The sequence below is a fragment of the Microtus ochrogaster genome, unplaced genomic scaffold, assembly GCF_000317375.1.
Source record: "Microtus ochrogaster isolate Prairie Vole_2 unplaced genomic scaffold, MicOch1.0 UNK5, whole genome shotgun sequence".
Taxonomy (NCBI): domain Eukaryota; kingdom Metazoa; phylum Chordata; class Mammalia; order Rodentia; family Cricetidae; genus Microtus; species Microtus ochrogaster.
In genome coordinates this window covers 3,208,743-3,234,942 of record NW_004949103.1, presented here as the reverse complement: position 1 = coordinate 3,234,942, position 26,200 = coordinate 3,208,743, and the positions used below count along the sequence as shown (strand labels likewise).

At 50.3% G+C, this 26,200-nt stretch overlaps 2 protein-coding genes across 4 annotated transcripts in view; one reads left to right on the top strand and one right to left on the bottom strand.

The window, feature by feature from the left end:
- Evc (EvC ciliary complex subunit 1) overlaps positions 1-20,328 on the top strand; it is a 37,712-nt gene extending 17,384 nt beyond the window's left edge. The window contains exons 8-21 of one of the 2 annotated variants that reach the window (XM_026788611.1): positions 781-939; positions 2,740-2,956; positions 3,538-3,686; positions 4,114-4,212; positions 5,937-6,149; positions 7,070-7,179; positions 8,855-9,065; positions 10,301-10,507; positions 11,477-11,621; positions 13,368-13,476; positions 16,326-16,452; positions 17,825-17,918; positions 18,592-18,703; positions 19,064-20,328. In XM_026788611.1, the coding sequence (XP_026644412.1) occupies positions 781-939; positions 2,740-2,956; positions 3,538-3,686; positions 4,114-4,212; positions 5,937-6,149; positions 7,070-7,179; positions 8,855-9,065; positions 10,301-10,507; positions 11,477-11,621; positions 13,368-13,476; positions 16,326-16,452; positions 17,825-17,918; positions 18,592-18,703; positions 19,064-19,145 (2,034 nt within the window). In that variant the 3' untranslated portion in view covers positions 19,146-20,328. Of the gene's footprint in view, positions 1-780; positions 940-2,739; positions 2,957-3,537; positions 3,687-4,113; positions 4,213-5,936; positions 6,150-7,069; positions 7,180-8,854; positions 9,066-10,300; positions 10,508-11,476; positions 11,622-13,367; positions 13,477-16,325; positions 16,453-17,824; positions 17,919-18,591; positions 18,704-19,060 lie in introns of both variants that reach the window. The other variant, XM_005365954.2, reaches the window with a different exon arrangement.
- Positions 20,329-23,708: 3,380 nt separating this feature from the next.
- Crmp1 (collapsin response mediator protein 1) overlaps positions 23,709-26,200 on the bottom strand; it is a 54,136-nt gene continuing 51,644 nt past the window's right edge. For both annotated transcript variants that reach the window (XM_005365951.2, XM_005365952.2), the window contains exon 14: positions 23,709-24,740. In XM_005365951.2, the coding sequence (XP_005366008.1) occupies positions 24,649-24,740 (92 nt within the window). In that variant the 3' untranslated portion in view covers positions 23,709-24,648. The remainder of the gene's footprint in view (positions 24,741-26,200) is intronic.

The following is a 26,200-nucleotide window of genomic DNA, read 5'->3' as shown; positions in this document are numbered from 1 at the left end:
CTCAGGATGGTGGCACCTACGTTCAGGATCAGTGTGGACCTGAAGGAATCTGAACTAAATACAGCCAGTGATGCTCACTGTCTGTGACATCTGGGTTTTTCCTAGTTCCATTGCTCTGCCTCAGGGTAGAGAAGTAAGCAAGCAAGGCACACAGCTGACACAAGCCTCCATGCCAGGAAGGACAGTCACCAGACTTCCTGGCATCCTTGATGCTGAAGCTTAGATAGGCTATGTTGTCACACTTTGAAGCCCCTAACATCTCAAACCATGAATTGACTATTCCTGGCTCTGGTCCTGGTAAGATGAGGCGTGGGAAGCTGGATTTCAAAAGCAGAGTGATTTCACGATCAGCATCTTCTCTGCCATTTGGCTCTTTTGTATTTCTAGAACAGTGACTAATAGTGGCCTCCTGAGTTTTTATTTTTAGGCTATATTTAATCCCTTGGAGAGACCCTGGAGCTCCCAGGGTCTCATTGTCTAACTTCTCATGTTCCCAAGGAGTAATGGTGACCTATCTGGACCTTAAACTGTGCTCATAACTTTTATTGGCAATGGTACCCTGTGTTTGCAGAAAACACCTCTGTAGTATGCCCACAGTAGCTGGGGCCAAGTGGAGGGCCTACCATAGGGCATAATCACTGCTAAGATAAACCCACTTCAAGTGCAGAGGGGTTGAGAATCTCTGGTGGGAGTAAAGGATGAGCTGTGACTCCCAAACACTAGCCAGAACTCTCTTGAATGAGATTTCCCCATTGCCTGCTTCTCATGCTCATTTCACAGATGGGAGCTTTCTGGAAGCAGATGGAAAGCATCCAGCCCATTCTCGTGGACCAGTTTAAATGTTCCAGCTCAAAGGCACGGCAACTCATGATGACTCTGACAGGAAGAATGATTGCCACTGAAGGGCTGCTGCGTGATGCTCAGGACCTGTTAGCCCTGGTAACACCGGGCATGAGATGGGTGGGAAGACACTCCAACACCTCAGGGATCAGGAGATCAAACACCTTCATGTTGTAGTGGGTGATTAGCACCCCAGAAAAGTGCAGTGAATCTACCTACCATCCATCCATCCTCCATCTGTCCATCACCCACCCATCCATCTTCTATCCATCCATCATCTGTCCTCATCTGTCTCATCTATCCACTGTCAATCATCCATCTATCACACAACTGTTTATCATCTACCCTTTAAAAAAGATCTATTCTACATGCACAACTGTTTTGCCTGAGTGTGTGTATATATACCAGGTACATGACTGGTGCTCAAGGAGATCAGAAGAAGGTTCCAGATGGAGTTATGTGTAAATGGAGACTACTTTTTTGCTTCCTGACTGACAAGACCTGAATAATCACACAGAAACTATATTAATTGCAACACTATTTTGTCAATGTCTTAGGCATATTGCTAGTTAACTCTTACATCTTAAATTAACCCATTTTTGTTAATCTGTGTATCACCATGAGGCTGTGGCTTACCAGTAAGGTTCTGGCTAGTAGCTGGCATCTTTTTCCTTCAGCAGCTACATGGTATCTCTTTGACTCTGCCTACTTTCTCTCAATATCTCTGTTCAGATTTCTTCCCTGGCTTTATTCTACTAAGCCATTGGCTGAAACAGCTTCTTTAATAACCAATGGTAATAAAACATACTCATAGCATGCAGAGGGGAATCCCACATCACTAGCTAGCTCTTTTCTTAAGTTAACCCATTTCTATTAATCTGTGTATCACCATGAGGCTGAGGCCTTCCTGCAAGGTTCCGGCGTGTCCTCTCCTTCAGCAGCTACATGGCGTCTCCTTGACTCTGCCTACTCTCTCTATGTATCTCTGCTCAGATTTCCCGCCTGACTATATTCTAACCTATCATAGACCAAATCAGCTTCTTTAGTAACCAATGTTAATAAAACATATTCACAGCATGCAGAGGGGAATCCCACATCAGTTATAGATGGTTGTGAACCACCAAGTTGGTACTGGGAGACAAAGCCAGATCATTTGCAAGAGAAGCAAGCACTCTTAACCACTGAGCCATCTCTCTAGCTCCTTGTTAATTGTATGTGCATGCTCGTGTGTGTGTGTGTGTGTGTGTGTGTGTGTGTGTGTGTGTGTGTGTGTAAGTAAGTGTAGGTGGCTACAGAGGCCAGAGGTGTCAGGTCCCCCTCAAGCCAGAATTACAGGCCATTGTGAGCCACCAGATGTGGATGCTGGGAATCAAATTCTGGTCCTCTGGGAGAGCTATACATGTTCTTAATGGCTGAGCCATCTCTCCAGTCATCTGCCCATTTTCACATCCACCCACCCACCCATCACCTGCTATCCCATGGTGGAGGTGCTGATCAGATCAGGGTTCTCAATGACGGCTGCACGTTGTTGTTTTCTAGGGAGTTTTAAAGATTCTAATGCTTGGGCTCTGGCAGATCGTTGTCCATCTTAGGCTGACAGCCAGGAGCAGAGAGGTGTGGGAGACAGAGTCCCAGAATCTGGACTTGACTAGAGGACAATGGTTGAAGGGTTGGGGTCAGGACAGGACTGGGCTCTGAAGTAGCCCCCTAGAGAAGCAGACATACCGGTGTTCAGTGCACAGTGACTTATCCCAAACTCTGAATGCATGGGGAGGCTTCCATCCCGGCCTAAGATGCAAATGGGGAGAGAGGGAGTTCACTGTGTTTGGAATGAAATGCGGGAATGGAGCCCACTACCTTCTCCCTCATGCCCAGCCATTGTCTCGTGTCTCCCTATAGGACGCCCTGGAGAGATCACTGGGTCGGGCCCACATGGCAAGAATGGTAGAGTTCCTGAGGACCCAGATCCAGGAGGAGACCAAATGCCGGCTGGCTGCTATCTCCCATGGCCTGGAGCTGCTCACTATCCAGGGACAGCTGTCTGGGAGGCAAAAGGAGGAACTTCTGACCCAACAGCACAAGGCCTTCTGGGAGGAGGCAGAGTGCTTTGGCAGGGGTGAGCGAGTGAGCCTAAGCTGGAGACCTGGAATAGTATGGTCTGTGACACTATGTCAGGGCTACCTTCCCTTCCAGTCCTAGGGATGGGCTGCCACTGCCAGGCTCAGCCTCCCTCCCTGCAGAGCAGAGTGATCACAGCCTGTGTGAGAACAGGACCATTGTCTATTCTCAGCGGCTCATCCTGACAAGACTTCACTGTCAAGGCGGTACCACCTGGAATTCAGTGGAGCAGAGGAAGGGAGAGGGTGTCAACCAGAATGGACCTAGACATGCCCAGGGGTGATCCATGCTAAGCACAGGCAACCCGAGCCCTGCCCAGCCCAGGACTAGCTGGTGAGGGTGAATCAGGTCAGCATGGGTGAAGGAAAGCTATATAGGTTCCCCGTGTCTGCTCCTGCTCACAGGGCCAGCTGGAGGTAGACTCGGCCTCAGGATCCTTGGGGTCATCATCAGTGAGGCCTGCACAGGAGAATAGGGCTATGACCTGCAGAGAAGGGACTGCCTGGTAGGTCACAAGAGCAGTTCACCGTGATTCTGCTGGAGAGTCACTTCCTGTTCTGTGGTTCTTTCCAACTCCAGAATTCATTCAGCGGGGCAAAGACCTGGTCCAGGCATCTCTGGCTCACCAGGTAGAAGTGATGGCAGAGCTCACACAAATCCAAGAAGAAGAGCAGAGAAGTTTCCTGGCTGATTCCCAGCTGACCTCAGACCTGGGGGAGTTCCTCAAGGTGATTCTACTCTATCCCCAGTTCCTTGCTCTTACAAGTTGAGCCTGGTCCATCAGACCAGACTTCAACTCAGGCCTCCCTGTGCCAGGCACATGCCCATAACCAAGTGGCTCAGTCTCTGTGTTCCTGACTCCTTTCATGGGCCATTGATGAAGAGCATCCCAACCTGGGCTGCTGAGAGAAGGCGGGGAATCTATAGCAAGCATACCCAAATGATGGTTTATGGCACAGAGCGTGTAAGACCTAAGCCTTTCTCAGAACTGTCCTTGGCCATGGGAGTGGAGCAACTGAAGCCATGTGACAGCTCCATGCCTCAGTTTCCTCACAATATGAGGATGTCAGTCAGTCAGTGGGGATAGGGAAAGATTTTCCAGAAAAAAAACAGAGTGCCGTTTTCTTCAGTACTCGGTTCCTGTTTTAACTACAGGCTTTTCACGAGGTCCTGGAGAGGCAGTGGCTGACGCGGAGTGACCAGGAGGAGGAAGAGGATATTAGGATCACGGAGGCCATGGCTACACTCTGCCAAGTATGTGATTGTGTTGCTCTTCTTGTTGCTGTAACAAGACACTTGAGAAAAATGAGTTAAGAAAGGCTTGGTTGTGGCTCCCAGTCCATCATGGTGGGAAAGGCACAGCATCTGAAACACAAGGCATCTGGCCACATTGCACCTGCCGTCAAGATGCAGAGAAACATGAATGCTGGTACTCAGCTTGCCGCCTTTTATTCAACCCGGAATCTCTCTTCACAGAATGGGACAGCTCACAATCAGGGTGAATGATTCCCCTCCTTGGTTAAGTGTATCTACAAATGTCCCCACAGACTCACTTGGAGGTGTGTCTCCCAGGTGACTCAGAGTCTGACAAGATAGCAATGAAGATTCCTAGCCAGACAACAGAGGAACCTTCTGCTCTGCATGTGTTAGAGAACCAGTCCTCTGGGCTGAGACACTAAGGACAGGATCAAGTGGCATTTTATTTGCTGCTTGGAGGAGCCACAGACAACATCTCTGCTATGGGTTCTTCAAATCCATGTTGGAAACTGAGAGGTTAATATGGCTTTGAATCTGTGCACGGGCAAGTTAGAGCTGCCTGCCCGTTTCCCCTCACAGCTGGCTTTGAGGAGAGAGGAAGAAGTGCATGAAGACCCCCAGGTGCAGGGCCCCGGGGAATGCTGGTGAGACGGGCAGAACCCAGGCTGAGGGATGGAAGAGGGGTAAAGGATGCTGGTAAGGAATGATATAACACACCTCAAGGCTAGGCAGCACTCTTAAGAGAGGTGGGCTCAGATGCCCAGCTCTGTGTCAGGCTCTGCCTCAACTACCTGGTCCTTCCTTCTAGCCCTGTTTCTCCATCTATGTAATAGGACCTCGGTCTTCCTTCACAGTGGTACTATGACAATTCAGTGCCTGGGAGACCTTGAGACAGCAGATGGAACTAGGGGCATTCCAATCCATATTGACTCCATTACCAAAACCTTATCAGCAAGAGAGGAGCGTGAGTGACCCGTGGAGTTGCAGGGTGAAGGTGAACCCAAAGTTGTCTGTCTGAAGGAGGTGTCCCTGAGTGGAGCAGGAGTCATCATTCCAGATTCAAGAGTTAAAAAGAACGTTAGAAAGGCAGGAAGTGCAGCTGTTCTGACCTGCGCTGCCCAGGATCAAATTGGGGTCATCCGTTCTGTGGCCTCGGTGTCCCCATCTGTAAACTTCTTTTCTTAGTTTTGAGAAATTTGGCTATTTCTCCAAATGCCACTTCTGCTCCAACTCTCATGTCCCTTGCTTGGGGACAGCAGTGACCCCTGGTCTCTCTGGTGCCTTCATCTCCTGCACTGTGACCATCCTGTAGCCTCCTTGCCTTGTCCCTGCTTTCCTCTGATTTGCCTTCTAATGCACCAGGTAGCTCTTCACCTGCTCCTAGATGACGGTAATTAAAATGGTAGATTGAGTTCTTAGAACTTTTGGATCCTAAAACGTCTAGTTGTCTCTTTTTAAACTAAGCAATGCTGTTTATCATCGCAGCCCTTTGCTTATCTTGTGTAAGCGTGAGCAGAGCAACCATCACTACTTAAGGCCCGGTTCTTATAACCACTCTGGGATGCATTTGGTTTGCTTGTGATAACAGCCATGTATGTGTACTTTGTACCTGTTGTCTGTCTTGCTTATTATCATGTGCTCTATTTCAATTTGGAACCTTAGACCTCAGCATGGCAGGGATGTGGAACCTGACCATAACCCCAGTGTGGTCCTCATTTTAGGAGCTGTACTGTGGCACCATGGAAACCTTCCAAAAATTTGTGGACACTCTGTTCCTGAAGACGCTCCCAGAAGTGAGCAGTCTCCCTGTGGCAGAATGCGAGGCCCTGAGGCAACAGGTCCAGGAGCAGGTAGTGAGACAGCTGGAGCAAGTGGACCGATTTCGCAGACGGCAGTGGGAACTCCTGTGTGACCTCTTGGAACAGGACAGGAGGGTGTGTCACCTGGGACCTGGGCTTGGCTATGGATTTGAGATTTAGGATGAGGGATTTCAGATGCTGGGCATCCCCAAGGGCCTCTTAGAGACACTACAGATATCTGGGGATGCACTCAATGCCAGAGTAAACGCTGAACATGCTCAAGGCCCTGGGGTGATGTCCAGTGCCCCAAGAAAACAAAGTCATGGCTACCAAGCTTCCCCAGCAGTCCCAGAAGGAGGACCAGGATGTGAACACACCTGCAAGTTCACCCAGGAAGTCATGAAGTGAAAGGCAGTGAATCAGAGGACAGAGGAGACAGTGGCTGCAAAAACAAAAGGGATGAAAGAGAAGCGTAAGGGTTGGAGCCAAAGAAGGATGCTAGACAGTGTAGGCAAAGAATTGCAGGCCAGGGAATGGAAGTCTGAGCTGCAGGGCCTGTGCTCCATCCAGTGGCCAGGCTCTGAAGACTCCAGGCTGGTGGAAATAGCCTGTTAAAACTCAGGAGTCTGAGAAGGAACTCTCTCTCTGTCCCACCTCCCTGCCTCCCTCCCTCCCTCTCTCCCTCTCTCCCTTCCTCCCCCCCCCCCGTCTTATTGAGACATGGTTTCTCTGTAGCTTTGGACCCTGTCCCAGAACTAGCTAGCTCTTGTAGACCAGGCTGGCCTTGAACTCACAGAGCTCCACCTGCCTCGGCCTCCCAAGTGCTGGGATTAAAGGCACTTAATGACAGAAGTCTTGTTGCCACATGGTCTTGCTGGGTGAGATGAAAGCCTTCCTTCTGATCATATGAAATATAACCTAGGAGGACTGTGGGCCTGTGGGCACAAGGGAAGATGTTAAGAGGATCAGGAAAGAAAGGGACTTGTTTTTTAAAAAAAAATGGGCTAATGGACCCACTGCAGCTGCCGCATGCATCTCTGTCCTTCTGAGCACAGGTGTGGCTGGAGGAGTGTGCGCTGTCCACGGTGCTGCAGAGGCAGCTGCGGGAGCACCAGGAGAGCACCATTCATAGAGTCCTGAGCCGATTCAGTGGCCTCTCTGAAGAGTGAGTATGAGCCCTGGAGGATGGGCTCTGTCTGTGTGAGACTCCAGGCTAACCTCGGTGTGTGTGTGCTAACCTGCAGTGTGGGCACATCGGCTGCCCCAGCTTCCCCCGCTAATAAAGATGTACCGTTTCAGTGTTCTTCGCTAGCAAGCAATGCTAAGGAAGCCTGTTTCACAGCATTCTGCTTGGTAGAGACTTTTTGGAATAGCTCTTGTGAGGTGCATTTATGCACATTGGGTTTGAGTACGATTCCAGATGTTTGGTAAATTTGCGGTTTTACTTCTGTTACCACACACGGTCCAGATGTTGGAAACGTCTGTCATCACAGAGATCCTCTGTGGGCATTTTCAGTCACTCTCCATTCATCAGTCAACTGTATATTCCCTTTCCACATTTTTGCTGTTCATTCTGCATGTTTTTTTCTGTTTGGTGAAAATATTTTTCCTCACTTTCTAGGAGAAAAATGACAGATATTCTTTTTTTTAGTGGCCCATATTTTTCCCCAAGGATCTGGTTTATGTAGGTATCCCGTGTGTGGCCATAGTAGAGGTGAGTACAGAAGCAGGAGTGTGGCTGTGATAGAGGTGGTCACAGGCACACAGCGATGGGTTGATGCGGCCGCAGGTGTGGCCGTTGTGGTGGGTGGAACAGTAGCAGGTACTAGCTTTGGCAGTGTTTGGTACAGGAAGTAGGTGGCTATAGTAGCCGGTGTTAGGGCAACAGGCATGGTGGCTCCTGTGGATAGGATGGCAGCAGGTGTGCCTGTTTTATTGGATGGGGTAAGTGAAGCATCAGAAGGGAGAGAGATAAGCAGGATGGACCAGGGTGACTTATTGAACATTGTCGGCTCACAAATGTTCAGATAGCTTGGAGCCTATGTCCTGAGTTGTACTAATATTTGGTCCATTTATATTTAATATAGACCAGTCTTCTGTCTCTTAGTATTCAGTTTTGTACTTACTAGACTCTCCAGCACCTTCCACACATAATTCTGTACTTTTCCAGTCTTTTGGTCCATATGTTACCGTATAGCTTTTCTGTTATCATTCCACTTTGTAGGGGGGTCATTTTTTCCCATTTGGATGACTGTTATTTTTATTGACTAACCACTGGATATTTGTTGAATGACTGCAGAGAGGAGGTCCAGATTTTATGGTATCAAACTCCCCAGAACACTTGTCTCCTTCCAACTAGGGATTTTAGGTTATGGCAGATGAACCCCATCCCTGGGGGCTGACTGGTTCCGTGGCAGGACTTTGTAAGAGGAGGTGACTCACATCTCCAACATAAGGGCCACTGCAGAAAACCTGAGTCTATCCCATATCTGCCTTTTGTCACTCACTCACTTCCAAAGTTCTGTCTAGTTTCTCAGCCTCTCTGAAGCACTGTACATTACAAACAAAACACTGGCCCCTTTGCCTGGCCTTGTGTTGTCTTGACCTACTGGTGTGGGAACTCAAGTGCTTGTTCTGGCTTTAGACGTGTTTAGAATTTGTGTATGGAATGGAACTGAGCAGGCACCAGAGCCACTGCATGTCCCTCTGAACTTGTGAAGGATCTGGCTGGATGTCACCAGCTGCGTGGTGGGATGGTTGACTACCATTCCTCCTATGGGTGTGAACCCTAAAGGCCCAGGACTTCCTAGAGCCCTGACCAGCCTTGCTCTCTCGCACAGGTCCACACGAGGCATCCTGCAGGGCCACGAGCTGCTGCTCTGCTCCGCTCTGCGTAGACTGGCCCTCCGAGGCACCACCACTACTGCCCTGGCTCAGATGAGGCTCTCCGGGAAGAAGAGGCTCCTGCAGGAGCTGCGTGAGCAGCTGGCTCTGGAGCAGGGAGCCTCCCCCTGCCTGGAGGAGCATCAATGGCAGCTTCTCAGAGCCCTGGTGAGAACACAGTGTAACCCCCCCCCAAACCCTGCTCAGAAATGCTCCATTAGACCCAAGTTCCAATCCTGCTTGTCACATTTGGATCCTGATACCCCAGGAGTTTGCTGGGCAGTGTGACAAGAGGCACGGGTTGGGACTTGACTCACAGGACCTTATTGGCTCCCAGGAGGGGGTGCCTGAGGGCTGAGGTCTAGGCAGGGCAGGTTTCTCCCCAGACTTTGTTCCTTGGTTTACAGACACATCTACTCTTTTGTACTGTGTGTACTGAGATCCTCGCCTCCTCTTAGGAGAACTTCAGCTACCATGAATGGAACCCTAAGATCACAACCCTTTGAAATTAATTACCCATGTCCTGTGTCCATACTATTTTACACTGAAGTCTTATGATTAGAATTTAAACAAGCACATTTGAGGGAACATGGACCAGCTCATAAAAGGGGGGTGGCAGAAGTGACTCTGAAGGGACACACACAGGTCAAGGGATTCTAGTGAAGGTGAAATGAAGAGAATTCTACCAGGAGTCTAAATGAAGTCTCAGGGACAGTGGGCACACAGATGGCACTGGAAGAGGCCCTTCCTGCTCTGTGAAGATTTGAAAAATTGAAATCATAGGCGAGTATCAAAGCTGGGCTTTGAATCCCTACCAGCTGCCCTAGGTTTCCTGCATGATCTCTTAATCCACAAAAGCTATGATAGTATCTGTCCTGCTGGCCACACAGGACCCTAGTCACAAGCTCCTCCTTAAAGGGAGCAAACAGGTTACTTTTCCAGCTCTAGTTCCCAGCTTCTCCATCTTTCCATCCTAAGCAGAAGCAGCCCCAAGTCCCTAGTTCCCATCCCCCTATCTTTTGTCCCTGATGCCATGTGCCCCACCATAGTTTCTGTGATGTCCCCAAAGTTGGACCTAATTTCAGCCTGGCTCTGCTGTTTGCCTTTTAGAAAGTCACTCAGCTTCTCTGAGCCTCTGAGACTTTGTCAGTCCTAGTATTCAGGCTTCACCATGTTCTAGAAGGATGAACAAGGCCCTCATTTTGTGAGGGTCCATGGATCACACCAAGCCCACGACTGATGCTCAATAAATGTCTTTGGATGAGGGAGGGGACTATCAACAGACCCCTAGGCTTATCCTTAGGGCTAGTGTTTCAAGCCTAGAATCTGCCCACCCTTTCTTTCCTTTCCCCAGCCTTCAGCCCAGCCATTCTGGCTGGGGAATAGCTTGTCTTCCCTTGTAGGAAGCACGGATCCAGGAGGAGGCAACCAGACTGGAAGATGAGGCACAGCAGACAGGCCTGCGGCTCCAGCAGCAGCTCCTTGCAGAGGTTCAAGAGGCAGGGCAGCTGCTACAGATGCACTCAGAGAGGGCCATTGGGCAAGCATTGTTGGTGCATGCAAGGAATGTGGCCAGTAAGGGCCGGACAAGGGACAAGGAAGACTTCAAGGTGAGAGCCAGGCCCTGTCCTTTGACACCAAGGGGCAGGAAGAATGGCATTTTCCCTGCCTGTCTTTGAGCTTCCAGCCTATGGCATGTGCCCGGCTTGCCAGCCAAGAATCACGCAGCCCTGAGCTGTGGCCTGTCAACTCTAGTTCTGTATCAGCCAGAGGCACACCTGGCTGGCTTCCTTCTCCACTGCGTACTGCACAGCAAAACCGGATCGCAGCTGAGTGGTATGCCTTTCCCTGAGGCTTTGCAGACAGACTCTGATGGCTTCACGATCCACAGCTCAGCTTGGATGAGTGGGCAGTGGCTCGCTGTTTCTGTTGCTTGCCAGGGCTAAGTGACAGTGGTCAGAATAGTGACAGCGGTCATATGAGTGTGGTACAACATCTGGGTGCCTTCTCCACCCTGCTTCCTCAGATTCTACACAGCCCAGGTTGTATCCTCCTTCCAAATTTACAGTTGGGGAAAGTGAGGCTTCTCATTGTACAAAAGACACCCAGAAAGCATGGCAGGTAGTGAGCAACAGAAATGAAGCTGGAGCCAGGTCTTGGCTCATCTCCAGTGCCCACCCTATATCTCCTTGGTTACCCACTGGATCCATGAGGTGAGAGGTCTGACCGAGGCTGAAGGCCATGGTGTCTGTGTCCTAGAAAACACAGATATGTACAGTCTGGCAGGATGACGGAACCGATGGAGTCTCTTACCCAGTAAGGCTTTGTGCTAATGCTCAGGAAGGAAACGACCCACCCCCAGCAGGCTTCCCAGTGTGACATCTGATTGGCCAGAACTAGATTAAAACCACTATCTTGACCATCCATGCCAAAGGGAATTAAGATCATCATGACTGGCTTAAAATAACCATGCTCACCCTGCCTGAGTCCAGGCCAGTCCGGGTTGGAGAGAGGGTAGAAAGTTCAGTGCAGGACAGGTGTGACTGTCCAGGTGTCCCTGTCTCTCCTGCTTACCACAGAGGACGCTGGTGGAGACGGTGGTCGAGAGTGTGTATGTGACCAGCACCAGTGTCGGTCACCTCGTGCAGGCATATTACCAGCGTGTCGGGAAGCTCCTGCAGGCCCACGAGGAGCAAGTGCTGCAGCGCCTGAAGACCCTGCAGGGTAGGTGTCTCCCCAGTGGTGACTTTGCAAGAGGGGAGTCGGTGTGGCCCACCTGGGGAATCCAGTTTGTTTGCGCACATGCATGTGTGCATGCATGCATGTGTGTTTCCCTTTTTGACTCAGAAGCCTTTGTAAAGGGTCAAGGGGGGCAAAAAAAAGCATGTATATCCCATACAGCAAGTCTAGATGGTGTCTGAGAAGTATCTGGGATGAATGCTTCTAAGTCCTGCTGAGAAACAGAAGTCGTTCCATCTTTGAGCTTCCTGGTAGCCAAAGAGATGCAGTAACCAGGAATAAGAGTGGGCCCAGCAGAGCTCCTGAGACCCCGAGAATGTTCTACCCAGGCCTTCTATAGCTAATCCCTTCCCACTGCCATACCTGTGAAGCAATGGATGACAGCCACCCTTTCCACAACAACTCTTAAATAACACCCAGAGCTCCCTCGGGCTTTTCCTAACCTTCCTGCCTCCCTGCACGAGGGTCCTCGGAGCAGCACTAACTCCGTAGCTCACACACTGCATTTCTCCCGGGGTGGGCTGGATTGAGCCCTGGGTGGAGAAACAGGAAGAAGGTCCTGGAGTACCCTTTGTGTCTGTCACTGCTCTCAGCTGGGCTCAGTTGCCACCTGCTTCACCTTCCCCTCATTCAGGAGGGTTCAGCTGAGATCTGGAATGCGCTCAGGAATCCACCAGTGACTCAGGGTTCCCCATCACAGTTTTTCAAAGAGATTTGGGCTTGCTTAGCAAGGGACACCTGCACATCCGCAAAGCAGTCAGTACCAGGACCTGTCATCTCCCCACACTAGGCTTCCGCTTGCTGTCTGTGGGGTTATGGCTGGGCTCACCCTCTTCCTGTCCTCTGAGCTCTGACAGCCCATTCTCCTGCTCCCTGGCTTTGCTGTAGGTTTGTGGCATTGGCTTCCCTGACAGAGTGCAGCAAGCCCCCTCTCTTGAAAGGACTGTTTCCCTAAGGAGCAGGGCCCAGGAAGCCTGTTCATGACTCTGCTGATGAAGCCCCTCTGTGCATGGTGGCTGCTCAGGCCCAGCAGGTCAGCAGCTCCTGGGAACCTCACTACCAGCAAAGTGCAGAACCACATATCACCCCCCCCCCAAATACTCCTTTGGTATTGGGTTATTTGATGGAGGGGCATCTCCAGGAGGGTTGTCTGTCATCTGTGGTCAAGCATGGATTACTAGGTAAAGATGGCACTAAAGTAATTATGCAACAGACAGTACTCTCAGCCAGGGCAATACATCATCATCATCATCATAATAATAATAATAATAATAATAATAATAATAATGTTACAATTTTTCTGAATAGGTAACTCTTCACATAGTAAAGAGCTGCAGGCAATGAGTGTGAGATCAAGGCCAGATGCCTGCTCCTAAGAGCGCTCACACTTGGCGTCCCAAGACCCACATAGCCCCAGCTCAGCTTGCTAAACCCTTCTCCTTGCTGCCTCTGCCTCTGGAAGGTTTCTGTGGCAGCCTTTTACTGTGGAAGCTTGCTTGTCACTTCTCCTTGCTCCTGACAGAGAGCTAGAGGGGAGCCATGGGTGCTTTGCTGTGCCAAAGTGGCCATCACATTCTCTTGCACTGGCCTTCCCTGTACTGGTGCCTGTGACACACTAGGAGAGCAGGTGTGTCATGCTCACCCCTTTCCCAGGCCCCCAGCTTCACCCCAGGCCTAGCAGAGCCTACCTGTCAAAGACACACCTTGATTGCCTTGTCTCTGTGGGTCCAGGTGAGAGAATCAACACTTACAAGGTGTGGAAGAAGGAAGAATTCAGTGACCCACCATCGGGGAGCCAGACAACAGATACCCATGGAGCTACCCAGGCGGTGCAGCAGAGGTGGGGCTCAGGGTTGTCTGTGGGGTCCCTGCATGGGGTGTACTCTTCTCTACATGGTGGATTTGGGATCCTGAATGGTTTGCCTGTTGATGGGTTCCCTGGCAGAGCTGCCTCACAGCCAGCTCTGAATTCTTTCATTTATATCTTGGGCTCTCCAGGAACCAGCCTCGAGGTGAGAATTTGTGTGAAGACTGGTGTGTGTGTGTGTGTGTGTGTGTGTGTGTGTGTGAGAGAGAGAGAGAGAGAGAGAGAGAGAGAGAGAGAGAGAGTGTACAGGTGTGTGTGGCAGCCCAGGCATAACCTCAACTGTTGTCCCTTAGACACCATCTACCTTAATTTTTTGTTTGTTTTTAGAGACAGGATTTCTTTGACCCAGAACAAGATAGGTCTCACTGGCTACCTGGTCCAACTCCACATGGTTTATGAGAAAGAAGAGCCAGCCTGACAGAGAGGATACTCATGGTCTCTCCTTGAGTTCATAGTAGACTGAGCTTCCTGAGAGTCAGGGGGGAACATGCTGGAAAGCTAGGCATTGCTGTGTGACAGACATTTAAGGAGACCTTCATGAAGACAGAGCTAGGCCATTGAAGAGTAAACAGACAAACCAGAGGTTTCCTCCTCGTTATTTCATGGATGAGAAGAATCAGGGTGACAAGGAAAAGACTGTATCCCCAGGATAGAAAGAAGGAGCTTTGGGGGTCAGTAAAGAGGCAGTAGATCAACTTATTTAGGGTTTGTGCCCAAAGACACCAGAGTCAGCATCCTAGCTGGGTCTCCAAGGCTGTGATGGACACCATGACCAAAAGCTATTTGTGGAGGAAAGGGTTTGTTTGGCTTCTGTGTCCATCATGAAAAGAAGTCAGGACAGGAACTCAAGGCAGGAACTGATGCAGATGCATGGATGAATGTTGTTCACAGGCTTGCTCTTCCTGGCTCTCTCAGCTTGCTTTCTTCTGCAACTCAGGGCCACTTCTCCAGAGGTGGGACTGGCTAGACTCTCCCATACTCACCACTAATCAAGAAAATGCCCCACCAGCTTGCCTACAGGCCAATCTTCAGGGGCATTTTCTCAATTGAGGTTCCTTCTTCCCAAGGGACCAACTTGTTAGTGGCCAGTTGACAATAAACTAACCAGCTCAGTCAGCATACAGCAGAGGGACTCAAACACCCATGCTTACTACAGCGCTTTCCACAGTGCGCATGGTATCCATTCATCCCAGAGGCCCATCAGTGGATAAATGGGTGAAACAAATGTGATAAATAGGTAGAGATAAATATACTTGATAAAGTATCGTTGACCCATTACAAAAACATGGCCTGCCATTTACGGGATGGAACAGGTGATAACCACATTAAGTGAGATAAACCAGACTCAAAATGACAAGCACACATTCTCTCTTAGGCAGAATCTGGCTTTTTAAGAAAGCATGAAATTGGAAGGGAGCTGTTATGGGAGGGGAAGGGATCGGTATGGGGTGAGGGCCGGGGGATAAGAGGTGGATGTGAGCCAGTGCAATAATAAAACTACATGATGTGTATGTGTGGCAGTGTTAGGTCACAGTGACTGTCTAGCCAGAAGTGCTTTAATGAGAAAAAAAGGGGACAAGTAGATAGATCATGGGTGGGAGATCATGAGTGGATGGAACTTGGATGGATGGATGAATTATGAATAAATGGATAAAGGATCATGTATGGATTGATGGATCGTGGCTGGTTAGATGAACTATATAGCTGGGTGTATATGGATGGATGGATCATGGACAGAGTGATGGATAGATGGAGATGAGTGGATAAGTAGATCATGGATAGATGGATAACTGGGTCATGGATGGATTGATGGAATGTGGATGGGTGGAGATGGATAAATGGAAGGATGGGTAGATAGACCATGGATAGATGGATCATGGGTGGGTGGAGATGGATAAATGGAAGGATGGGTGGATAGACCATAGACAGACAGATGGATCATGGGTGGAGAGATGATTTGGTCTTACAGGATGAATAGAAATTTACAGGCCAAATGCAAGGAAGCAAGGAAAGGTATTCCAGCAGCCTAGAGAGCAAGCAGAGGGCGAGACTGCATTCTTACGCCTTGTGTACCCCAGGACATGCCTATTGGTGCTAAAGGTGACTTCCGCCTTCAGAACTAGTCAACCTTTCTGGAAATCGCCCCAGAGATGGAAAAGAGGAGAATAATAGCCACGGACTCCAGGTCAGGAATAGATGTCACTGTTTTCAAAGGGCCAGAGCACGATCTGCTGAAGAGGGAGAGAGGGAAGGGGTCTGTGCCCAAGAGAGAAGGATGCTCTCGGGAAGTGTGAGGATGCGTGAGGGACCTGGCCTCTGCCCAACCTCCTTTCCTACTCTCACAGTGAACTGGCTGCCATAATAAGGTTTTCTCAGACACTGACCCCAGAAAATGAGCTTCCATGGTGGTCTTGGAATGTCTCTGCCCTTCCTTCATGGGAACCTCTCTCCTTAGGTAAGATTTTCTGCCCTTGAGAAGATGCCAGTGTGCAGCTGTAAGTCCCCACCTAGGAATGTCCTGACTTTGCTTCTGTCCTGCTGATGTCCCCAAACGTTCCTAGGAATCTAAGTGCCGTGTGCATGCAGGATATCTTAAATATCACCATGCTTTAAGGCCGTGCAGCCTCAGGGTCAGAGTTGAACTGTTTGGAAAATGTGACCGCGGGAAGTCACACACGTTTTCCTGGCTCCTCTCCAGGCTCCAGGACACACGTGCAATGAAGGGTCACAAGTCCGTGGTATAGCGTGTCTTTTGGAAGGGGTTTGCAGGGACCTCTTGGCCCAGGGTTCCAACAGTGTTAACAATCCCTTCATGCCACCAGGATGCTGTCACGGCAGAAGAAATTCCTAGGCCAGTTCACACAGCACCAGCAAGGCCGCCTGAACTGTCAAAAGGAGAAAGCGCGCGAGCTCGACCAGCTCGAAGCCCAGCTTGAGACCCAGCTGCAGGTAGTTTGGGGGATGTGTCACTAGAGGTGGTGGCCTAGAGTACAAGGGAGAGGCTGCACCTGGGCTTACAGCCAGCTGCATGGGACACTGTAAAACAAAACAGAACAAAACCCTGTGGCCCCTTCTAAACCTCTCCAACTCTGTCCCTCTCTCTCTGTGACATCTTTGACTCTCTGAGTTCCATTGGCCAACACAGTGTGACTTCATGAAGAGAGCGTGAGCCGCTTGGGGACATCAGGTCCCACATGGCCCTGGTGTATGCAGGGCATACATGCTGAGCAGTCCATCTGCCCATGGCTTTGGACGTAGTAAAGGAGTGAGCATTTCCCTGTGTGTAGACCGCCACCAAGACGGCTGCAGGGTGTGGGAGCCACCACCTCTGCCTCTTGGGCAGTACTGACAGTAACTAAGGCTCACACTCCAGGTAGAGCATTTAGGGAGGCTTAGCTCTCAGGCCATTTAGTCCACACACACACACACACACAAAAGTCCCAACCTGGAAGATTATGTGATGTGACTATACCCGGAAGTATCTGTCTTAAAAACATCAGGGGAATGACAGGATGCCTTAAAACAAGATCAGAGCATGACAGTATGGTTCTGCAGATAAAAGTGACTTGCTGCTCAAACCTGGACCTGCGCCCCATCACCAGAGCACACAGTGGAGGGAGAGAACTGACTTCCGGAAGCTGTCCTGTGACCACCATGTGTGCACTGTGGCACACAAACACAAACACACAAACACACACACACACATATACCACTACTACTACTACTATTACTACTACTACTTCTTATTACTGCTACTACTATTACAAACAAATAGATAAATAAAATTTAAAAGAAGAATCAGAATTTCAGAATGAAGGCATGTGACAGTGATTTGGCCTTTTCCATGTCCATCTGGACAGGAGTGGCAGTAATGATAGCGGTCTTAAGAATCCTGTGAACTATGAGCTTTTATTCCCAGGGGTCCATTGCAAATGGTAGCTGATCTGAGAGCTCTCAGCACCCTCTCAGAGCCACTGAGGTGGTAGCTGCAGTGAAACTTACTACAGATAGGGAAACTAAGGTTAGGAAACCATGGCTTCTGGGTCTTCTGGCAGCCATGTACTGGAGGGGAGCAGAGCAATGGCTGAGTCCCCAGTGTCCTCGTTTGTGGACAGGGCTATGAGACTAGGAGAGGAGACCCAGGTGTCTAGAGGGGCACCCTCCATCTGTCCTGATCCTGTCCTCATGGGGTTCTGCTTGGAAGGTCCTTTTCCACCTTGGGACATGGGATGTCGTCACCAGCCATCCCCCACCATGTAAGGCTTCAACTCAGGGGTGAGGGGCCGAGATTCAACCTGATCGTCTTCCATTTGTCTGTCAGGAAGCTGAGCAGACCTTTATCTCAGAGCTGGCAACACTGGCCCGAGTGCCCCTTACTGAAAACAAGCCATTCTCCAGCAAGCGAGGACTGCCAGGCAAGTCTCTGCCCTGTGCTGCTGCAGCGGGAAGGGCTCTGAGCTCAGAAGAGTGGATGCCCATCTACAGCTATCAAGCTTAGATGTGGATGCCAGTCCACAGCCACCATTAATCAGCTGTGTAGCCTTGGGGGCCCTGCACAGCTTCTCTGGACTTCCCTGCTCTCTGCACATCAGGACATAACAGAGACCCTGGTTCTCTAGCATCCCATTATGCCGGTTCCTGGCTCTACTCCTCTCTGACCTCATCTTATTCTCACCTCTGTTTTCCCATCTGTCAAATGGAGAGATGACACCTCTTCCCCTGCCAGAGACACATCAGCAGCATCCCAAGCTGATGTCATCTGGTGGTGGAAGTGGTTCACGAGTGTTGCACACACATGTTCTGGCCAACACCTGCACTCTGCCCTCTCCCATTCCTGTCTCCTGGATCCTGGATGCTGTGGGTGAAGCAGAAACAGAGCCTGGTGCACCCAGTTCCATCCCAGCTCTGTCGAGAGGAGGCTGTGGGGTGTGGGGGATGTTCCGCTTCGGGATGTTCAGCTTGCTTAGCAGTGATGTGAGCACAATGGGTACGAAGTCCACCTGCCCACCAGGGTTGCTTACAAATCGTGGAGGCAGGAAGCACCACCTAAAGTCACGGAGTCATCCTGGGCCTGTCTGTCTTCTACAGAGAAGCCGGTAAGGACCAGAAGAAAGAAGCCCCCACCTCGGGAGAGAGAGGACCTGGGGCCGCCCAACAATGATCACCCTTTGCAGGCGGACCACACCACAGGACCACTCGGGTGAGAAGGGTCCCAGCTCACTGCCTTTCTCCTGACTTCTGCCAATTGTCTGAAGTCTGGGAGTGAGTGACCCTTCTCGGGGTACTCCTGTGAGGCCCAGGAAATGCTGGTAATAAAATTGAGAATGATGGGCAGGGAGGGACCATAACAGGAGTTGTCTGCATTGCTGGGAATCATCGCTGGTGAATCAGCTCTGGGGCTGCTGGGTCAACTGAGCTGGTGTCTCCATTCTCCTCTGGTGCTGGGTGGCTTCTGCTGGGTTTTTGCACATTGCGTCCATCCCCGGAAGTTTCTCTTCTTCCGGCTGGATGGTCCTGCATCCACAGGGCAGCATTCACGTCCCATCTGTGTCCACAGCAGCAGAAGGCTGGGTCAGCAGGACAGCGACACTGGTGATGGAGAGAACTCCAGAAAGATGCTGCAGAGAAGAAGCAATCTGTAGCTGGAACCCTGCTGAGATGGACCTACTGTGCGCCTTGCTTCCTCTGTGGCTGCAGCCTTGTGGTTCAGATTGGGCCACGAGTTGAAGGCTGATCTTGAACGAGGGAATGCCACCTACTTTAGAAAGTGGAAATGGCATGACCACCAAGTGCCTGGGATGACCGGAGATGGTGGAGACAGGCCTTGGAGAACCTCGGCTTCTGCCCTGGTGCATTTCCCTGACTGCTTCCTCTGTCGGGAGCGCCCTCTACTCCTGCCCTCCATCCTCACGGTGTCCTGGTGCTACCCAATGGCCCTTGGTTCCCAGCATCTCCACAGAGTCCTACCTGCCGGGGTCTCAGTATTATTGGTGTTGTCTGACCCCAAAGTCATTGTTTCACCCCCATTGCTCCATTGTCATGTCCTGCCAGTGTCCCAACCAGGACCAGCCAACTTTTGCTCTTGGTAGCTCTTTTGGTTCGGGAGTCCTGGGACCTGGTTACTCAAGGATGTCAGAGTCTCAGAGCCAATGCCCTTGACACAGCCATGGAGTTTCTAATCCGTAGGCCTGTTCTGAACTGTTTGGAGCTTGGGGACCAACCACACGTGCCTGTCACATATCACGAGATCTCCTCCTTGGGCATTGAGGACATAGGAGAATATCTCTACCCTCAGGCTTCACTGAGGAGGTTAATCTTCCAGCAGCCAGCAGTCCCTCCCTTGAGGAGAGGTCCCCAGGTCACCTGCTCCTCCAGAGGGATGGGAAGGACTTCCATAAGCTTCCAAACCAGCCCCACTTGCCCCCCAGGTCAGAGGTCTTTCCCACTCAGGGGACAATCTCTTTCACCATCAGGTATCCCCAATCATGACTGTCAACATTTTGGGTGTGATCACTCTTTGCTTGGGTGTGAAAGCTGTTGATGCCAAAGATGGAGTCTCTCATGTTAGACCCAGACCCACGTGTAACCAGGAGGCTATGAATGGCACACATTGGTGCATTTAGATGAGCACTGGCACACATGAAAACACTGCTTCACATTCTTGCCTAGAGACATCAGTGTGCCTGCGAGTGCTGCCTGAGGCCAGGCACTTGCTGAGGGCTCGGCTCATGCAGCATCCGGCCTTCCTTCTTCCCTTTTCCTTTCCCCTGCTCCTGCTCCTCCTTGCACATGAGCCATCCCTGACTCATTCCGAATAAAAACCCTCTAGCCCAGGAGTTGAGTTGTTTTTGCTGTTTCAGGCCTGTGGGGACTGAGTCTTTCCTGTGCATTGGAGAGTGATGATCAGCAACCCTGAAGTCTACCCAACTGTTCATCTCTGGTGTTTCTCAGTGATAGGTCAATGTGTGCCTCCCCTGGGCAAGCCCAACACCGCAAAGCTCAACAGTGCCACAGATTTCTAGAACATGCTGGCTTCTGTGACCCAGTAACCCCTCTCAGGGATCTTCTGAACTTTCAGGGATTTTAGTTTCTTAAAATATGAACTAGAACTGGCTAGTTAGAAAGGTGGCCCTCATGGAAAGCATGTGTATACTTTGTGTGTGTGTGTGTGTGTGTGTGTGTGTGTGTGTGTGTGTGTACACATTTGGAGACCAGAGCACATCCTCCCATATGGCTTCTCAAGTTCTATCCACCTTTGTTTGTTTGTTTGTTTGTTTTTTGGCCAGGCCTCTCACTGGCCAACTGACCAATTAAGAGAGGCTACCTGGCTTGCAGTTCCCCGTGCTTTAAGGACTGGGACACTCACTCCCCCTGTAATCATCCTTTTAACCAAACCAACCTTGTCTGCACAGACTGGTGTTCTCAGCGTGAGTCCACAGTGCCCTCTGGTGGCTTTCACGAAGCATGTCACCTGAATATATGGAAAAGCTATGGTTTCTTTCCTGCAGAATTCTACAACACTGCTTGCATGGGAATCCCTATTGTCACCTAAGTCCTCTGGTTTGAGGGTGTGAATGTGACAAAGACAAATGATGTCCCTCACCTCCTCCAGCACCAAGACTGGCTGGTAACTGAGTCTCTTAGGGTTTCTATTGTGTGATAAAACATGATGGCCCAAAGCAACCTGGGGAGGAAAGGGTTTGTTTCATCTTACACTCTGTGTCACAGTCTGTCGCTGAGGGCAGGAACCTGCAGGCAAGAACTGAAGCAGAGACCTTGGAGGGACACTCCGTGGCTCACTGCTTACTGGTTTGCTCCTCAGGGCTTGCTCTGCCAGCTTTTTCATAGCATTCAGGACCGCCTGCCCAGGGGTTGTCTCACCCACACTAGGCTGGGCCTGTCCACATCAGTCACCAAGAAAACGCCCTACAGATTTGCCTCCAGTCAAGTCTTATGAAGGCATTTCCTAATTGAGATCCCCCCTTCTTGGATGACTCAAGCTGGTATCCAGATTGGAAAAACAAAGAGACAAACACAGCCAGCCAGTACAACTGACCCCTTGTCAGCTCGACACATGAACACATTGTCATTGACACGCACGTTGTCAACTTGGCACGTGAACACATTGTCACTCAACTGCAACCTTTCCATTCTCATTTGCATACAAGATGCCACGTCAATATTGGAATCATGACATAAAGCAATATATCTTCAAAAGTCCCCCCCCCCTAAAATCCACTTGGAAGGTTTAGTCTCTTTAAAATATCCCAAGTCCTGCTGAAGAGAGGGAGGAGCCCGGAGCAAGGAGGGGGCATCAGGAGCATTGCAAGAAAACCCACAGAAATGGCTAGCCTGGTTCATGGAAACTCACAGAGTCTGAATCAACAACCAGGGAGCTTGCATGGGACTCACCTAGACCCTCTGCATGTATGTGACAGTTGAATAGCTTGGTCTACTTGTGGGACTCCTGGCAATGGGAGCAGGGCTGTCCCTGGTGCTCTGGCTGGCTCTGGAAAACCTATTCCTTATGCTGGATGTCTTGCCCAGCCTGAGTACAGGGAGATGTGCTTGGTCTTATGGCAGCTTGATGTGCCATGCTTTGCTGATGCCCAGGGGAAGTCCGCCTCTTTATGAGTGAATGCAAAAGAAGGATGGATAGAGGGAGGTGGGGGGAAGTGAGGGAGGGAATAGAAGGAGAGAACAGAGGGAGGCTATGGTCAGAATATAAAATTAATTTTAATTAAATAAAAAGTTTCCAACGTCTCTTTGGAAAGTATCTGAAGTCTCTAACATTCCAATGTCTCTTAACTATGGACTCCTGTTTTTAAAAAGAAAAAGAAAAGGAAAGATTCACAAAAGGAAAAACCCAAGCTAAATACTTCTTTACTCCAAAAAGAACCAGGGCAGTCACAATCAGAACAAAACAAACCAAAGAGCAACAATGTAAGCAGCTCAGATGTTCAGAACCCATTCACAATCCTGTGGACTGGGAAGAGCCGGGACAGCTCCACTTCTCTGGCTCTATCTACAGCCCCACACCCTGATCTCCTAGGCTCAGGCTGACTCCACTCCACACATGCTACTGTCTCTGGTGGTTGTCCCGTGGTACTGGCATCTCTAAAATGCCAAGGTCTTGTCTGCATCTGGGCTGCGCCTTCACTAATAGCCTCTTTAAAGCTTTCTTCAAAGACTCTAACCCAGCCATATGCTGCCAAGCCTCAACTTCTCTCCATGACTCCTTGATACCATTAAAGCCAGGACCTCTCCTGCATTCTGGAGACCACACATGAGAAGGCAGCTCAGAGGGGAGTTAGGGATACTACAGAAGGGGATGGCTGGCCTAGGAGAAGCCCTTGTCCAGTACCTGCCCACATGACTTCATTCCCAGGTCATCATAGGAGACCACAGCTCCTCAGGAGGCAGGAGATGGTCAGATTCTGGCTTTCTACGGAGTTGGTACACAGCCCCAAACACAGAAGTAGAGGGGGAACAGAACCTCATTTCCAGTGTGGGGCTTGTGCCCTGCAAGCTTACCCTTATACAGTCAGGTACTTGCTGGGATCCAAGCTGCCCAGTGGACCTTAAGCACGGCCTGGCAGGGATTTTGAAGTCAGTAGCTGGGCATGAAGAAAGGACTATTTGGGTGCCCAGGAGATCCACAGCAAATTCCAAGAGGTCCTAGCCTCTCATAGAGTCCTGCAATGTTTTTCCCTCATGGGAATAGACACCACAAATAAGGATCTTTCCCCCGAAGCCAAGTTGGTCTAGCCCCATGTCCTTTCCTACGGGGTCTCTGTGGATCTGTGGAGAAAGATGGTAACCTCGATTTGCAAGGGTGCCCTTCACTTGGGGATCCTTGGGGTTCTTTAAACCCAAGCTGACTTGGTTGGAGGGCAGTGTGGCTCCTTATAGAAAGGTACAGCATCTTCTGGGTCCTCTACTCTGGGGAGCAACATGGAGAGTCACTGAGAACTTCTGTCGTTGGTGACCCAGTTCCTATGCAGCCCCGGCTGTGAGCTGAGCTGTCAGTCAGTGCATATCCCAGAAGCCTACCTATTGATCCAGGGTCTTGACCCAGCTCTCCCAAGGCATGTGCTAATTGTTCCCTCCCACCTGTCATCCGCAGTGTCCCCAGAACTTGGTCATCACAGAGTCAGGATGATTGCTAGACCTTTAATCCACCCAAACGAAAACACCCAGTCAGGTCAACGGGCAATTTAATTTCTTTATTTTTTTTTCACAAGCTTTGAATTCAGAAATAAGAGCCACCAACAAGTCAGTTATTAAGTAAAAATGGAAGTGAATACAAAGGAAAACTGTACAAAACTGTAAAAATCTGACTGCCCCACTGACCTCCTCGGAGGAGCAGGGACTCAGGCAGCCTGGCAGAGCTGCTACCCCCCTATCCTCAGGCCTGAGGCGGGGGGTGTCAGGACACCCCTTTCTGGGTGCGAGCCTGGCTGGGCCCAAAGCCCAAGGCTGGTTGGAAGAACACACAGACCAGAAAGACACCATGGCCAGGTACAGGGACCGGGTTGCTGACGCGGGACATGGGTGATGGAGCTCTATGACCAGGTGGAAGGCTTCCCTGCCATTCTTCATATTCACAGGTCTCAGTCAGGGTGGGGATGGGGATGACTTCTTTCCAGTGAAGACTCTCAGGGAAGAGCCTTCATTTTTAAGAGTTTGGGAGTCTCCCCTGGGGGCTAAGGTCTTGGCATCGTGTTTATGTCGGTCCTCGGCGATGTCCGTCAGCCGCGCTCAGACTTGCATACGTAACTTACTAACATGCATCCTATCCTAGAACAGCTACAGGGCGCAAAGGAACCATCACTCAGAGGGGCGTGGAGCAATGGAGGGGATGGTATAGGACAATGCTACACCTGGGGATCATCACTAGGCAGGGAAAATGGAGACACCATGCTCTGAGGTGGAGTCTGTGTGAACACACACTGTGGGCAAGGAACTTCCAGGCAAACACACCACACTAGTACCACTTCTTCCTAAACAGAGGAGGAAAGAGCATCACTCAGTCTCCCCTCCATCAGTACCAACTAAAACTGTGGGCTTCAAAAACACAGACAGGAAAAGGAATGGACATTTTCCCAGAATCCTTCACTCTTGCATTCTCTGGCTCATCTGAGGTCAACCGAGGCTGGTGATGTTAGAGCGGCCACCAGGGGGAGCCACAATGCGGTGGCCCGTACGCCTTGGATTGTTGTCGTCTATCTGGGCACCTGAAAGAGACAGAAGGCCGATAGTGTGTGGGATAAGACCTTGGTGTGCCGATGCCCAGCCTCTGCCCTCCCCACCTTTGTGGGTATTGCACCCCATCTTGAAATGCTCATCACTCTAACCCACCTTCAAGACCCTGTCCAGGTTCACTCAGGGAAGCCTCCCTGACCTGTAGACCTGCCTGATCTCCCCTGGGTACCTGCCAGCCCTCCCAGGTCTCTGACTCCTACAGAGTGAGTTCCTACTGTGTGCAGGCAGTCTTGGGGCACTGGTTTGTGCTGAGAACACACAATGCTATGATGGATATGTGTTTTACCCACAATTCAAAGCTAAGGGAGTTGAAGCTCAGGCTGAATGCCCTAAGGACACAGACATTAGATTGAGAAGACAGGACTCATGCCCACACTGCCTTGTCCCCAAAGCCGTCCTTCCTTTGACAGTGTCCCTTGCTCTGGCGACCTGTGTCTGCTTGTGGACTGTCTTCTCTTTTGACCTTGACTGCACAGGGTCTGACTAGGTGAGCCACTGAGGTGAGCCACTCCAGGTGAGCCTTAGAGTACAGATCTTGTTCTCCCGGCCGTCTCACTGGCAGCCGTCTGTCTTCCTAACTCAGGACGCAGCCTATCATTCTGCTCCTTTCCCATCATAGCCCCCCACACCAGGTCTGCTGGGTGACTATACCATGAGAGTAACAGTTAACATTAGCATACTGCACCTATGGACTGTAGCACTGTCCTGACTCGGAACTGGACAAGGGTGAACTTGACAGCAATGTAGGAAAACCAGTCATGTCACTGGCAGCAATAGTGACCCTTGGTAAATGTCTGTGAGGCTCCGAGAGCAACACCATGGGCTTCAGAGAGAAGGGGGGCCTTAACACAGGCTTGTTATTACATGGCTATCTTTATTCTAAAGATTTTTCTATTCACATCTAACAGTAGATCTACAGTGTTTAGTTGCCTGACGGGACTAGAGAGCCAGTCTGCAAACTGGTTGTGAGATGCCACTGTCTCCAGGGCTCCTCACAGCATAGAAGGCAGCCCTCTGTGCACACCAGACAAGATGCTAGGGTTGTGTGTGGGGTCTCTTTGCACAACAACGTCAGCCACCTTTAACACCAGAATTGCACTCAGATGACTATTCCAAGAGAGGATTGTGGAAAGAGTGGTGTCCCGGGGTCCCCTGACCCAGGAGCCACTGCATTCTCGCTGCAGAGTACCTCTAGTCCTCCAACAATTTAAAGTGAAATTCCATCCTTCTCTCTGCTCCTGCCCCCCTCTGTTGCTAGCACACACCTTTGTTGGTATGACCCACTGACCTACTTTAGCCCACTGCCTGTTTTTACAGAGCTCATGAGCTCATGTTCATGTTTCAAATGGTTGCATCTTAAAAATCCATTAACTGCAATATCATAGCCTTTGAACTGTGGAATTCAGCAGGCTTCGCAACTCATCTGAAGCTG